Source organism: Mizuhopecten yessoensis, unplaced genomic scaffold, assembly GCF_002113885.1.
Source record: "Mizuhopecten yessoensis strain PY_sf001 unplaced genomic scaffold, ASM211388v2 scaffold716333, whole genome shotgun sequence".
In the NCBI taxonomy this organism is placed as follows: domain Eukaryota; kingdom Metazoa; phylum Mollusca; class Bivalvia; order Pectinida; family Pectinidae; genus Mizuhopecten; species Mizuhopecten yessoensis.
The window spans coordinates 174748-191774 of record NW_018480064.1 but is presented as its reverse complement, the minus strand read 5'-3'; the positions used below and the strand labels follow the sequence as shown (position 1 = coordinate 191774).

The window sequence follows — 17027 nt, the reverse complement described above, 5'->3', positions numbered from 1 at the left end:
TACCACCTGTCTATACCTACTATATACCTATACAACTACCACCTGTCTATACCTACTATCTACCTATACATATACCACCTGTCTATATCTACTATCCACTTATACAGTAGGTATAGACAGGTGGTAGTTGTACAGGTAGATAGTAGGTATGGACAGGTGGTATATGTATAGGTAGATAGTAGGTATAGACAGGTGGTAGTTGTACAGGTAGCTAGAAGGTATGGACAGGTGGTATATGTATAGGTAGATAGGTACATGTATCTACCTATACATATACCACCTGTCTATACCTACTATATACCTATACAACTACCACCTGTCTATACCTACTATCTACCTATACATATACCACCTGTCTATATCTACTATCCACTTATACAGTAGGTATAGACAGGTGGTATATGTATAGGTAGATAGTAGGTATGGACAGGTGGTATATGTATAGGTAGATAGTAGGTATAGACAGGTGGTAGTTGTACAGGTAGCTAGAAGGTATAGACAGGTGGTAGTTGTATAGGTAGATAGAAGGTATATACAGGTTGTATATTTATAGGTAAATAGTAGGTATAGACAGGTGGTATATGTATAGGTAGATAGAAGGTATATACAGGTTGTATATTTATACGTAAATAGTAGGTATAGACAGGTGGTATATGTATAGGTAGATAGTAGTTATTGACAGGTGGTATATATGTATAGGTAGGTATAGACCGGTGGTAGTTGTATAGGTAGATAGTAGGTATAGACAGGTGGTAGTTGTACAGGTAGACAGTTGGTATAGACAGGTGGTAGTTATAGTTAGGTTGTAGGTATTCTCTGTACACTTTTATATATATATATGCACTGTACTGATAAACCGCAAGGTTTAAGGTAATAAAGAATGAATAAATGAACGCTAGTAATTGTCACAGACACGTGGTGACTAATCTAGAGACTTGACCCTTTCACCAGTATAGACCATAATGGACTCACCCAGATAAATGTATGGTAGAGTCTAGTAAAATTACCTAGGGGTGAAAGGATTAATAGTGCCCTTTTGGTGAAATCAGCAGGTTTATAGATTGTGTTTTGAAAATCTAAACAAGAATGTACTTTTGAATTACCATTTCAAGCTACTTCAAACATGTCTGGTGGGAATCAAGTTCTGTACAAATTTTGTTGTAAACACAATTGAAATCTGTGCTCATTTGGTGGTATATAGCACATGGATTTCTTAATTGATGACACATTTAGTTTTAACATCAATATATAACAAACATGTTTATCTCTGTCGGTTTCCTTTGTAGTCAATGAAATTGGGACAAGATTTAAAAATTTGCTTACATTATGTATCTGGAGTTTTGTCAATATTTGTGTAGTGTATAATCCCAAATGGACTATAAGGTAGGGTGTGAGTAGTGTTTGTGTACCAGGTCAACAATGGACACCTATACTCTTGTTACCTATTGTCTATGTATAGCTAATTGTCAGGTAACCTTCTAACTCCTAGTCTTTGTGTGTAGCGGAACTGTACTGGGTAAATCATCGGTGACCAGGTAGCAAAAATTGGTAGAGCTTCTAAGTAGAGTTTGGAGGGTCCCAGGTTCGAACCCCGGTCTGGCCATGCATTCCTTCATCTCCTGTTACAGTGGTGCCTGTGACAAACTCTTGTTTCAAGCATTGGGTGTACGCCTGGCAAGGGGATACCCGAACCTGGGTTGTAAACAGTAGTGTATTCTGGGACGATGACTTAGGAAAAGGAGGGGAGAATCGTCAGTGACACGGTAGATCAATTGGTAGAGCATCCATCTAAGAGTCCAAGAGGGTCCTCGGTTCGAACCCTGGTCTTGCTGTGCATTCCTCCATCTCCTGTTACATGTGTATATATATATATATATATCCAGTTGTCAAGACAATCTTCCTCATTCCGACTTTTTTATATAAACTTATATGTCAATATTACTCAATTTACCCCAATTAATATGTAGATCCATTTGTCAACATCACTTATCTCACATTTATTTTCGCTGCTTTTGGAAATAATTGGGATATTCGATTGGATTGTGTCCGACAGGTTTGAATGTGTGCTGCAACACCCTTAAAATGGTTCGACTTCAACAAAATTTGGTGTCAACATTCGAATCGGCAAGGTTGAGCTGTTTTATTGCTAATTTGACAAATGCATATTTATGCATAATTAATGAAGCTACACACTTTGATTTGTCCATTGACTTCCTTTCAATAACTGCCTTGCCTTCGATTGGATTGTGTCCGACAGGTTTGAATGTGTGCTGCAACACCCTTAAAATGGTTCGACTTCAACAAAATTTGGTGTCAACATTCGAATCGGCAAGGTTGAGCTGTTTTATTGCTAATTTGACGAATGCATATTTATGCATAATTAATGAAGCTACACACTTTGATTTGTCCATTGACTTCCTTTCAATAACTGCCTTGAAAGTGGTCCAATTTCAACTAAATGTGAATGAATTACAATTTATCGCTATACACTATGCATTTTGCATTAATTTGCAAGGAAAGTTAAATATATATTATTTCAAGTTTTTATCTAGATAAGGGAGTTGCAAAGTCGAATCCCCACCATTCTGATGAGACGATAGTGATAGACTTACAGAGGAACACAGATAGCTATAGCAATTTTCTTAACTGTACAGATGCATATATTAGGCAGTAAAATCATGCTACTTTCCCAAATTTGTCAGTTGTTTTCAGTGAAATTATTGTTTTCACTGAAATACGGTTTTAAACAAAAACATTGATTCAAACACTTTTTAAGCAGTATTTTTTTTTTAAATATTTAGATTAAATAGTTTTTCAAAATTCCATCAAAGTAAATTCACACTATTTTTCATGGTCTGTAGGAACCCTTAAGATGTATACAGGTAATCAACCTGTTAATATAATATATAGGTAGCCAACCTGTTAATATATAGGTAGCCAACCTGTTGTTATACAGGAAACCAACCTGTTGTAATACAGGTAGCCTACAAGTTAATATACAGGTAACCAACCTGTTGTTTAACAGATAACCAACCCATCAATATATACAGGAAACCTACCTGTCAATATACAGGTAGCCAACCTTTTGTTACACAGGATACCAACCTGCTCAATATACAGATAATATTCAGGTAACCAACCTGTTAATATGCAGGTACCCAAGCTGTCAATATGCAGGTTACAAACCTGTTAAACAAACAAAATAAGACATAAAACAGTTTAAATAATAAAGTTTATTGTATGTTAACACCTACTGATCGGACTGATCAGATATACTAATGCATGAAGATGACAGCACTTGTAACACGAATACCCGACAACCAGGGGAGATCACCCTCCCAGCATTTTGCCTCCTGTCGGCATCCAACAATAACCCAGAGTAAAAAACAGTTTAATGTATATGCCATTAAAATCACACTTGTGATTAAAAAATGGACGGTATCTGTTAAAAGTAAAATAATAAAGAGTTGCTTTAGCAACAAAAAATGGACGGTTTTGTTAATTCTAATATAAGAATATAGCATGAAAAAATATGATTGTTAAAAACGATATACTTTGTCTGCAACTTGCACAGACACACAATTGTATAAATAGTTTATTTGCTTTCAAATTGTCTGTTACAGATTTTATTATCCATTACACAACTCTAAATCAAGTCATCATACTCGTAAATGTTAACCACAACTTCAGTTTGATTTTTTTTTCTGTTTTGATCGACAAAAGTTTCATCTTTTCTTTCTCGTTATAATGTTTTTAGTTTAAAATAAATATCCATGTAAACTACCTACCCCTAAATCAAACATAAAAAAAAAATTGTTCAAAGTTAAGTTGCAAAACAATAAATGTTGGTATGATATTAACACATGATTTATCAAACATGTTTACATCAAACTTGAGTTAAAATGTTTGAAATTGGTGCCTTTCATCACACAATACAGTTATAATTATCAAACATATTCATCTGAATGATTGATTTTAGTGCCACCTTAATACATGATCTAACACATGTTACTGATCTAAGATTTGAATTTAGTGCTATTATAAATTAATACATGATCTGTTGAAACACATTCACAAAATGATTTTGTATAAAACTTACTTTAATACATAACAAAATAAACTTAAATATTCTAAGAAATTTGAATTTAGTGCAGAAGGTATAGGAATCATTAAACTGGGTGCCTTTCAAAAGTATGATTTTACCAAACACAGTTGCTATGGTGATGTATGATATCGAAGGTGACAATGTGACTGTCACAATTGATCAGCTACCTGTTGTGCTACAAGTAAAATGATTGGGACCTGATCTAAATTTGGGGTAGAATTGACAAGACAGTGTTACCATGGTTACGAGGAATCATACAAAATACCATTAGAAAATCAACGATTCATTTTTGTCTTCTAATTGGCCCAATATCTCGAAGGCCATCACTTATGTACAAAATTTACAGCTCCAGATCAACAAATTTAATCCCGACCTATTCCCAGTTCAAACATTTGGAAGAAGGACACATTTTCCCCCTTCAAACTCTCTAGTATGTCCTTTGTATTTCATTGATTAGAGTTAATTGGGGAAAAAATCTACGATTCTAAAAAAATATCTGAAACATACATATACAATGTACTCATTTGGCCATTAGACACACTAATCTGTTATTATATTTACCTAAATAGCCCAGTCCTAGGGTCAACAATCTTTAACCTCTTGGACAAATTTTTAACCTTGTGAACAACATTAATTACAGCAATATGTACATAAATTCAATCTTAATGACTGTACACAAGGGGACATAATTAGAGTTCACTATATTGTACACAATATACATAAATATACTGTACACCTGTGTACCAACTGTATGCTGTAACACCTGACAGCATACTCGCTATATGGCAACCGTGATGTAAGCTATGATCGTGACCGGGCAGAGATCGCCAGCTGTCAATATGCCTGAATCAACCGACAGGTCCTATAACAATTATTACACTGTAACGGTTATAACATATATGAGTATGATGTAAGTAATGGACGGTATACTAAGTCATGGAAACCCTGATACTCGAATGCTTGTAAGCTCCCGTAATGATCCCCCATACTAAAGTGCTAAGGACTCTGGAGATGCAATTGATTGACCCCTGACAAAGGATGGAAATGATACTGGACTGGTACATACAGACATTGGAGAAACCATGGATACTCCAACTCTAAACACTAAAGGGACACTACTGATATTCACTGCTAAATTCCCTGGGGACATCACATACATTTGACTGCTAATAATTAAAAAAAAAACATGCATACTCCGTTGAAAATACATTATCAGGTTTTAACCCAGCCTTAACCACAAACAATTCATTTTTTTACCTTTTCAGTTTTATAATACTTTCCGATCACAATCAATTTCTTATGATAATTTTATTATAAACCAAAAAACTATCTATGCAATAACATAAAAAATATAAAAGCGACATTAAACGTGACATAAGGCAACTACAAAAGTATAACAGAAAGCACTATTGTCAGCATGGACAGATTTGATGTATAACAAAACATAGAAATCCACACAGGCAGAAACATCTCTAAACATTTGCACAAGTTGATGGATCAAAAGTTAAAAACAAATATTACAGCCCTTGTACACTGATCATGATGAGGCCACTGGACTAAAGGTTGGTGGTACAAAGGTATAATATAAATAGAGACCTTCACAGCCCTTGTACACTGATCATGATGAGGCCACTGGACTAAAGGTTGGTGGTACGAAGGTATAAATAAATAAAGACCTTCAGTGTGGAGTTGTAACTGACAAAAGACAGATCTATTCTTCTATAATCAATTTCGCCAGAGCCGTCGATACGGAAACCAAAGTACAATAAATAACTGAACTTATTTGTTGGTTCCAAAGATTTCCAAACTATTCTTTTCGATATTTTTATCTGAATAATTCTATTGTGAAAAACACTAAATATCATTGGCAGTTTCAAATAAACAACCTCTTCTCTAAAAACATTATGAAACATGTATCACATGTTTAAAATACACAAAAGTAGCATCTTTTTAATCCTCACGCAATAATTGATCACAGTCCACCTTGGCTGGGCCGATATATGTACTTCAACTCCGCAGCACACAGCCTGATAATAAATAATATACCCTTCAAAGCACAATGGTATTGTTTTGTAGGCTGTCCAGCTGATCATAACAACACTGACTAGATTAACACAGGTATAATACACTGTAACCAACAAACATTTGGCACAAACAAATCCATCGCCATAGCAACCTCTCCAGGTGGGACCTTCAGCAACATAACCTTTAACATATTATTCACTCACAGGAAGGGACATTTTTAACCTTCAAGCTTAAGGTGACCTTCAAAATAATTGATCACATGACAGATCAGTTTCAATAAAACAACTACAATTGATGTTGATTTTTGTATGATCACAAATATTTGCTTAGGTTTGTCTACAAATACATGAAGACATTCAAGATATTATTCAATCAAATTCTGGTTAACACAGAACAAACTGCAACTTGCACATTAATTACCAATTACTATTAAGATAATCTCAAACATCTAGCTTTACAGTGATGTGATCATGACCTTATGGTTTCTTTTGCAGATTAAATATGACCCTTAAATGAGAAAAAGAGTATAAATAGGTTAAGGTCGTGAATAATTGGGTTTTAAATGCATACAAATTAGGCAGATGTGATTATCAAAACTTGGTGAAGAAATATCAGGATAAAAAATAACCATCCTGTACAAACTAGAGAAACAGATTAACACACCGGAACAGTCATGAACATAAAGCACTTTTGATAAAACTAAACTTGCAACAGGGAGAACATTTTGTAGACAATTATCACAGCTACAAATAACAAAAGAAAGGAACATGGTTAAGAAGAAAACTAATCACAAAACATAATATTGCGAAAGTTTATACATTGTATGTCCACCTATATCCATATTTAATCCATGCAATCATAGATAAAGTCTGTCAAATATCTATATATTTCCTCAGTTTCATTTGGCTTCTCCACAGGGTGTCCTTTCCATGTCTCTATTGCATTGATGATGGTTTTATGCAAGGGAGGCTGCAGATGTATTGGAACAGCTCAAGCAATTTTAAGGTTGTGTAGGTATGCAAATATGATGTAATAGCCGGTGTAAGGGGGATGCAGATATGATGGAACAGCTTTCACATGGGGAGTTTATAGGTTTGATGGAATTGAACCGCACTTGAAATTGGGATTAACAGACATGATGGAATAGTGCGGTTTACAGATGTTCCCTTGGTTGACAACACAACACTAACAGTATCTATTGATGAAGTCCAGATATGGGAGACATCCAAATACAGGATTTGTGTATCCGGACTGGTTGGGACATCGTCTTAGGGTGACCGTGTATTAACGAGATTGAGGGAGATGTATGACGCGTGGCGTGAGGGGGTGGTGGTCGACTGTCTATACCCTTCCATGAAAGAAGACACATCCTTATTGTTCGTGTGACTCCAGCAACGTAACATATGTGTATAGTTCCCCGAGATTAAGTCTATCAGGCATGAAACACTCTGAACAAATGGTGGCTCCTGAAAAAGTCAACTCTCACTTATTTGCATTGGCCTCGCAAATTCTTTGCATCCCATATATAAGGACAGGACGAAAGTTAAAGATTGAGCGAGAACTCTCCTTTTTAGAGGTTGTCGTTGTGACATGGCAGTAGGTTCGATGTTGTGGAACAAACAAATGTAGATACCAGTATATAGACCAGGAGGGCACCTCAACCCAGTGACGCCAGGTCCGCCTGTACATCTGGGTCACGATGAAGCTCGTCAATTTCCTCCGGCTGAACACGTCTGTGCTCCGACCGTAACGAGCGGCCAGATCGGTTGGACTTATTGCTTTTAGTTGACCGTGTGGATTTGGCACTTTTCGTACTGTTGGCACGGATGGATTGTCGGTGTATGAGGTTCTGACTTATTGTACGATGAAGGTTCTTGTTGCTGGAGCTGGCCGCATTGGTCACCAACCATGTGTGATTTATAGACTGGTTGGCCCCGATTCGCACATTCGGGTCCACAATCAGTAGTTTGTCAATGAAGTCCTTAGCAGCAGTTGACACATCCTTCCAGTGCTGAAAAGACAAAGATAAAATGTTAATTGTTGTACCCATAGATACCTGTCAATTAACTACAGTTTCTACCATTGTATTTAGTTTCTTTCTTAAATTCTGAGATTATCATGTCCTTTTAAACAGTTCTGACATTATTTTTAACAATTCTGACATTATTTTTAACAATTCTGACTTTATTTTTATTTCTATCACCAAGATGTCCCAGAAACGCACATCCATTCATTTAAATCATGTATGAAAGTGTACCAAAACCAAAAACCTTTCCAAGCATCATTTCCTTCTACGTTATTTTGAGAACCATAACTCTCTCATATCTTTTTGTCAGAATCAATTTGAATGAAAGTTGTAGATGACCTGGAATATATAACTCTGCAATGGAAGATGATTACACCAGGTAGAATTTGTGAAAAACAGCTGGAAATTTAATTCAATCTAGTCTCAAAAGCAAGGAAATCAAGAAAAGTGTGAGAGACAATATTAATGGATACATTGATATAATATGTATGCTACCTGTCACAACTTATACAATGTACATAATGGATCCACATACTGTTCTATAAAGCTGATACAGCATCTCTTACACAGTACATAGAATTTTTATGAAACAGGCATCAGTTATTTTCCTGTGCATTATATGAAATTGGAACAAGTCTGTCTATGCAGCATCTCTTAGAGAGTACATACAAATTTTATGAAACAATGCAAGCATTGGTAATTTTCATGTGCATTACATGTGTATGAAATGGGAACAAGTCTAAGATTCTTTGTATCACATTTACGTGACAGTGTCACAATAAACCAACTCATCTTGTTACATTTCCAGAACAACCACAACTGGTATCTTTGCTGCGAGCATATGATAAAATAGAAACAACTGAACACATCATCTGAAAATATTTAATATAAATATAGTATTTCAATGATTTATACGATAACATATCTTTGACCTCTGTTTAATATAATCATGATAAGACTAATAGGTACATGTATGCCTACCCAGCTGTACAATGGGGTACCAGCTGCTGCAGCAAAGCTCGGAAGAAGGCATATGAAAAACTGTCAGATTTTAAGAAAAAGGTAATGTTGACTCTCAACTGCTTAACTCATTCACCCCTACATTTCTAAGCTGGAATTGCCCATTCTTCGATTTGGTAAGCTTCAAATGTGACTTCAGGGGTGAATGGGTTAATGGCAGTGAAACAAGAACAGGTTTAACTGTATGGGCTAAAATGTAAGCTCATTAAGACCTGACTGTTTCTATAGATGCTGTATTAAGATAAGTTATACATATGATGGAGTGCTATGGACACTGACCTTGGCACCACTTCCATCAAGGTCAAACGTCTATGTATAAAACTGGCTACTGTCTGCACAATGTATCTCTGAACCGGAATTAAATATTTCCCACTTGAAACATATTAGCACTATTGCTGATAAGCAATTATGTAGTTTCTGAATCCCTGCATAAGCTCTCATAATGTGTTTAAGCTGCGAATTCAGTCCAATTTCCAGTAGTACTGAACCTACCCTACTTCACCTACCAACTGATAAAGTTAAATATCAGGAAGCGGCAACCGATATGGTTTTAAAATATATTTAAAACTACACTGCTGCCACACAATGATCTTGTTGCTCAGGCGTGCTGAGAATACAGCCCTCGTCCTAAATCTGCCATTTGTGTATGGAGCAGGCGTGCCTCATGATCATCTGCCAGGCTCTGAATTACGGCTCTGTTTTCAGCATTGTGAGACGGCAAGTAAAAAGATGGCAGTGTGTTTAGCGAAAGCAGGATAGGGGGCAAGCTTGAAGGCGAAAACCTAAATATACCTGCTTCATGAATAATAATGTTCGGTAAATTGATTTCCAAGATTGTATGACGGTGGTTGATCGGTAGTACTGGTTCATTGTGAGATGTGTGTGAAGGTGTCGGGTGAAGAACCCTCTCTCTCTCCCCTACCACTAAATCTGCTAGAACACTGAAGCGTATAAAGGTGTCAGCTTCGCAGGTGCTTTTCCTACCATTGTGTTGCTGTTAGCTGGGGCTCCCCACAGGATTATCTTCCTCGACTGATATATTATGTGTTACACTAACCACATCATCACTTGATTTTTCAACAACATACAAGTGCGAATTATATAATATAACAAACAAACAAAAATTAATCTGTAAACGAGTAATATGCTTATCTTTGAAAAAATATGGTTACATTTATAAACATTTCTTGTTTGTGAACCACAACATTCTATACACAATCACTTCACAGATGGGGTTTTTCTTCTTATTTTAGAGTTAGTCCGTGGCCCTTAGATGGGATCTCAGCATGTATTTACCAACAGAAGGAAAAGAAATGGCAGTTGCAAAGATTAGCTAAGAGATAAACCTAAATCCAAGATAAAGCTGGCAGTGTGGATGTGTAAATCATGTGGTTAGTTTTCCTTCTATATAGGAGGAGCTGTGCCGTACTAATACTTATAGAAAGGTTCATAACCCAGACAGTTCACTATAATGACAGGTACACTGTATAAACTACTGTCAATGTAACACTGACAGGTATGTACAACTGTGAGCATAACACAGGTATAGACTACTGTGAGCATAACACAGATATATATAGACTACTGTCAACATAACACAGGTATAGACAACTGTCAATGTAACACTGACAGGTATGTACAACTGTGAGCATAACACAGGTATAGACTACTGTGAGCATAACACAGGTATGTACAACTGTGAGCATAACATATGTATAAACTACTGTCAATGTAACACTGACAGGTATGTACAACTGTGAGCATAACACAGGTATCGACTACTGTGAGCATAACAAAGGTGTAGACTACTGTGAGCATAACACACGTATGTACAACTGTGAGCATAGCATATGTATAAACTACTGTCAATGTAACACTGACAGGTAGGTACAACTGTGAGCATAACACAGGTTTAGACTACTGTGAGCATAACACAGGTATCGACTACTGTGAGCATAACAAAGGTATAGACTACTGTGAGCAAAACATAGGTGTAGACTACTGTGAGCATAACACAGATATATATAGACTACTATCAACATAACACAGGAATAGACAACTGTCAATGTAACACTGACAGGTAGGTACAACTGTGAGCATAACACAGGTATCGACTACTGTGAGCATAACAAAGGTATAGACTACTGTGAGCATGACACAGATATATATAGACTACTATCAACATAACACAGGTATATACATCTGTCAACCTAACACAGGTATAAACTACTGTGAACATAACACTGACAGGTATAAACTACTGTGAACATAACACTGACAGGTATATACGACTGTCAACATAACACAGGTATGTACTACTGTCAACATAACACAGTTATATACTGTCAACATAACACAGGCATATACAGCTGTCAACATAACACAGGTATAAACAACTGTGAACATAACACAGGTATATACTACTATAAACATAACACAGGTATATACGGTCAACATAACACTGACAGGTATATACTACTGTGAACATAATACTGACAGGTATATACAACTGTCAACATAACGCAGGTATATACTGTCAACATAACACAGGTATATACTGTCAACATAACACAGGTATATACAACTGTCAACATAACACAAGTATATACTGTCAACATAACAAAGGTATATACTGTCAACATAACACAGTATACCTATCATACAGTCAAAATGCATCTAATCAAATGATCTTGATTGAGATTTCTAGTCTAGTGAACTTTTCCTCTCCCTCTTATTATAATGCTATTATGTAAACCACAGTTTTTATATTTTTCTTTACTTTCCATGTCAAAACCTCTCTATTGAAAACCGTATCCTTATTGTCTGGCTTATGCTCCTTGTGATGTGTTCAATTTTTCTTCCATATTCAAAGTAAAATTTATTTTTCCATATGCTGGTTTAACATAACTTAGTATGCTACTTATTAGTTAAAACGAAATGCCAAGATTTGTGTCAAATGTTCTTGTGTGAATACTGTACTCCATCTCTACAGCAGCAACAGTGCTGTATTTAATAAAGCTTGAATGGGATTTGTATCAGTGAAATATTGCGGAACGGCAGCTAATGGTCAGAACCTGTTCTAAAAATACACCTGCTGTACTAAATATAGCGAGCTGAGGGGATAAACAAGTGTTCTGGTACACAATGTACGAAAGTTACACCATCACTCAGGGCCTACATGCACTCGCAGAACACACCTCTCACCGAAGTTACGAACACACCTAACCAGAATTCATTTGAACATTTTCTAATTTTTTGATTGTGCATGGGATTGACATCAATGTGGCCTAGGTTTACATCACAGCGAGTGAACTGGATATTTATAGCTTGTTGGCCTACTGACGGAATGGCAATAGCTAGAGTATGACTGACCCGATAAACAGAATGAATGTATGTGCCGTTTGTTCATTCAGTGGGCACTCGCCTATCTCCACCTCTCCCAGACATTCTTGTGAATGGTGGCTCACAACCACTAGTCTGTCTCACCGCCACCTCTGTAGTACATCTACACCATGGTATTAGGTATGATAATACCTCAATGTTACAGCTTCAGGGCATTATAATCCTCTTCAATTATACCTCAGGGCTTCATTATCATGAGTAATACTTCAACGCATTATAATCTTTTTCAGGTATACTTCAGATTTGTACCTATGAGTTATACTTCAAAGCATTATAATCTTTTTCAGGTATACTTCAGAAGTTTAATATCATAAGCAATGCTTCAAGGCAAAACAATCTTCTTCACTTACACTTTAGAAGTTCGTTTACATTAGTAACTAATATCTTAGGCCATTAAATTCTTCTTTACTTTTACTTCAAAAGTTCAATATTATAAGTAATGCTTCAAATCTTCAAAACCTTCTGAACTTTTACTTCAGTAGTTCATTATCATCAATAAAGCTTCAAGGCATTATAATTTCCATTTTTACTTCAGAAGTTCATTGTCATAATTATACAAGTAATGCTTCAAGGCAAAATACTCATCTACACTCAACCATACTTCTGAGGTTTATTATTTATAATAATGCTTCAAGGCAATACTGTATTTATCCTTCAATGTGCTAATTATATAAGGGGACCAACAAATAAACTCTGAATTAAAACATATTGCAGGACAATGTCAGAATTTCTACTGAATACTAAAATGTATTTGACATTAGCACTGCAGTCTTATGACCAGACAAGGGCTTCATATTATTTTACCACAAAACCCATTTTGCAGACCCAAGAATACAATAAACCAAATGCATGAAGTCCCAGTAACTTGGTCAACCAGGGGATGGGGCTTGAATTATATCAATGGTGCATTCTGGTTGCATTTTACAGCTGTTTAAAAGATATTGTATTTAAGAAAATAATTGTATTAATTCCCATGTCAAATGACATTCCAAGTTCAGACTTGTAAAAAACAAAGGCCTTTCATTAAATCCACTAGCACTGAGAGCCTAGTTTTCTCCCCTTGGTTTACAGTTCATATCCCATGAACACGCTCAATGTAATATCTAGCTCCACTGGCCTACAACAGACCTAGTTCCATTGCTGTCTTATAATCCCCACAAAGATAAGTGATTCCAGCACTGTAAAACATGATTAAAACAGAGACCACTGGTCGGGGAGCAGGCTGTTAACTCTGCCAAGCAGGGAGTGTTTCATGGGAGATTATCCCAATACACAGGAAATGGAGGTCATTATCTCGCAGCTAATCTCCTAATCCGTGGGATGCTCAGACAATGCATCAGAAACAAAAGCTGCAGCTTGTTGCCAGTCAGTCAGCCAAGCTGTCCAACATGTGTATAAACCAATTACTGGCGCTCTGCTACCCAGCATACCACCTCACACTTAACCCCAACTCAACTGTTTATGATCACAGAAACCTTGGGGATAGTGCAACATCCTAACAGGCACAAATGTACCATACTCGGGGTATCTTCCCTTTGAGTGGCCGATGTAGGGTGGGAGGCACATGAAAATGGTGGGGTGTTGGAAGTATTAAAAGCTATTTGACAAAACCAATACACGATATAACAAACAAAAAAAATGCTCTTTTTGAAACTGTAGAAATACTTAAAATAAAAGAATGAAGATTTTTTATGAAGATAAAAGTATGTTCAACATTGAAGAACTACAATAGCAGAAAGCTAATTATTTCCCCTCTGTAATCAAGTTTATAACATGTCAGTCCATGATATCCTGGGTTTGATACAAAGTTTATACAATATGTATTCCAACAACAACCCTTTATTACACGTGTTGGCTCTGATAGAGATGTAATATATACCACCGGAGCTGCACCACTACAGCACACTATCTACAGCCTTTGTGTCCTCTCTGCCTTAGGATTCCCTCTCCCTCACCCCCCCATGATAAATACTTCCTGTGCGAGTCATTATGAATCATAACAATGTGCTGACAATTGGCTCTCTGTAAATGAATACATTGAGCCAGAAGGAACCACCCAAAACCTCTTTACAACCTCCTTCAACTTATACGTTATCTTTCTCCTTCATACTGTACATGTCTACATCTTCAATTTTTTGGGGACAGCCAACATTTGTGTAAAAAATATTATCTCTAGGTGTCCCTACAGGTATCGTAAAACCATTATTGATTTTTTGTAAATATTTTTGTTTTTGATTTTCCAATTGAAGTCTTTGGAGAATTTAAACTCATCAAAGAAATGACGACCTCTATATGTTTCTTTTTGAAAATGTTTGAATAATGTTGCAAGATATATGAATTCACAATAGACTCTTTGGAAATCAACATGAAAATGTATATATCTTGAAATGTTAGCATTTTTTAACAATAATCTAATGTTTAAATGGCCAATGCAGTAAGAAATTATCTTTTTTAAACAAATGGAATTTAAAGAAAAGACGAGTTCAATACTTTTCTGTGTACAAATTAAAAATAAAATGTATTCAAAGGTTTAATTTGAAAATAATGGGTAAAACTTCATCAGGAATAGGTGGCTATACAGGAACTTTATTTTACAGCAATGTGCAGTGTAGTTTCTATATACGTACTAACCCTAGATCTAGATACATTGGTTTACTCCGTTGTAAATTAAGTATTGAATTTGTTAAAAATATTTGTCCCTAATCCTCACAAATCCAGCTTCGCGTCACACCAGTGTACATGTTTGGTGGCGATGTCAAGCTTAGAATTGGCAGTAATACCCAACAAATCTCCACCTCGGTTGATAGCGGCGGTCGACGGTTGGACTACGCTTAAAATATCACAACTAGATTCACCTAGAACACCTGTCCCAAAAAGAAAACAGTCCGAAGTTCTCCATATTGTGTCGTTTCACTACAATTCAGTTTCTAATATATATCACCACATGCTATAGGGTTTTTCACAAGTCACAATGAAGTTAATCAATAATAGGATTACTGTATTGGAAACCTGCAATCAACCGTTGATAAAAGGGCTCACTAAGCAGAAACTTAGCGTTAACAGGAGGTGCATGTCAAATTTAAACAGATAATGACAGAATGCTTGCATGACATATTGCTGGATGCACTCTAGCGAAGGCTTTATGCCGTGTCAGTCAGAGCTCGGAAAATATTGAAGTACACTACCTCGGCATTATTCCTGTTTAGTAGGTACATACATGTTATGTATAGGATGGATTAACAAGCTGTACTGGTCCTGACACACACCATTGTCCATTATGTCAGTAAAATATAAAACACTTGTTGTGAGGACCCTAATTCATCTGTAGTAAGCTTTATGACAATATATATATTATCATATTGGAGTTTCTTAACTATCATAATTCAAGACAAAACTGATGCAGAAACAAATTCTGGGCTTCAAAAACCATCATTACAAGCAAAAAACATACACCCGTTTCTTTTGTACACTTAGGAAAATTTATTTTAAAAATTTGACAAAGAAGTTGTTGTCACACTGTGGAACCTTTCGGGACGATTAGGCGAGATAGCTACAGGAATGTCAAAGAGGAGTATTAATACAACATTGTGTGCCAATCTTACAAGTAGCTTTTATCCTGCAACACAAACGGATATCTATCTAACCAGGAACAGGTAACAATAGCCAGGCGTCCTTTACGGCTCACCACACCATGTCAGACCTAACACAATACTCCTCGCAACCCTGCAGTATACCAGATATTCCCACATCAAACATACGTACAGGTATTTTAGTACAGACCTTATACAAGACCTGGTAACTTGTCGAGGAAGACCTATTCTGGATGGGAATCTTTTTACAGTTCACACATTCTTTGATTTAGTCCCCTGTGTTCATGTCTGGAGTTTCAGTTCACACGCCAATTCAAAACTTATTATTCATCAGTTGTCAATAATTGGGAAATATGACAACAATGATCATATATCGCATTAGTTATTGCTAAAATCTATAGAGAAAATTTACCAGAACAACACCTACAAACAACACTATTACAAAACTGATAATGACTAAAAAAAGTGTGCTTCATTTTTGCTACCAAAATTACAGCAATTTGTACATTCTTGGTTAAGCTTTTAGATTTTGTATAGAGGCTAGGAGTCTACATAATTGAAATTCCTTTGTTTTGAAGTCTTGAGTTAGAACAACTGATTGGCTTTAGACACAGATAAATCATATCTAATTACTTAAAGTGTTAAATTCTGAAAAGACCAAAAAAATCCTTATTAACTTAGGTAAATCAGTGATTATCTGACTTGACAAGATCTGCGTATGGTTTTTTTTACCTTTTTTCGAAAATAAATTTAAAGTAGAACCAACAAATCTACAAATGTATATTGATTCTAATCCAATACAGATGCGTTGGACTTGAAACGGAGACCGTTTTATTGGATCTATTTAATTATATAAAGT

The 17027-nt window shown here is 35.9% G+C and overlaps 1 protein-coding gene across 1 annotated transcript in view; it reads right to left on the bottom strand.

Moving 5' to 3' along the window:
- Nucleotides 1–3214: 3214 nt before the first annotated feature.
- The window catches only part of LOC110443246 (serine/threonine-protein kinase H1 homolog), a 28665-nt gene continuing 14852 nt past the window's right edge, over nucleotides 3215–17027 (bottom strand). The window contains exon 2 of the mRNA XM_021487337.1: nucleotides 3215–8141. Within this exon, the coding sequence (XP_021343012.1) occupies nucleotides 7788–8141 (354 nt within the window). The 3' untranslated portion in view covers nucleotides 3215–7787. The remainder of the gene's footprint in view (nucleotides 8142–17027) is intronic.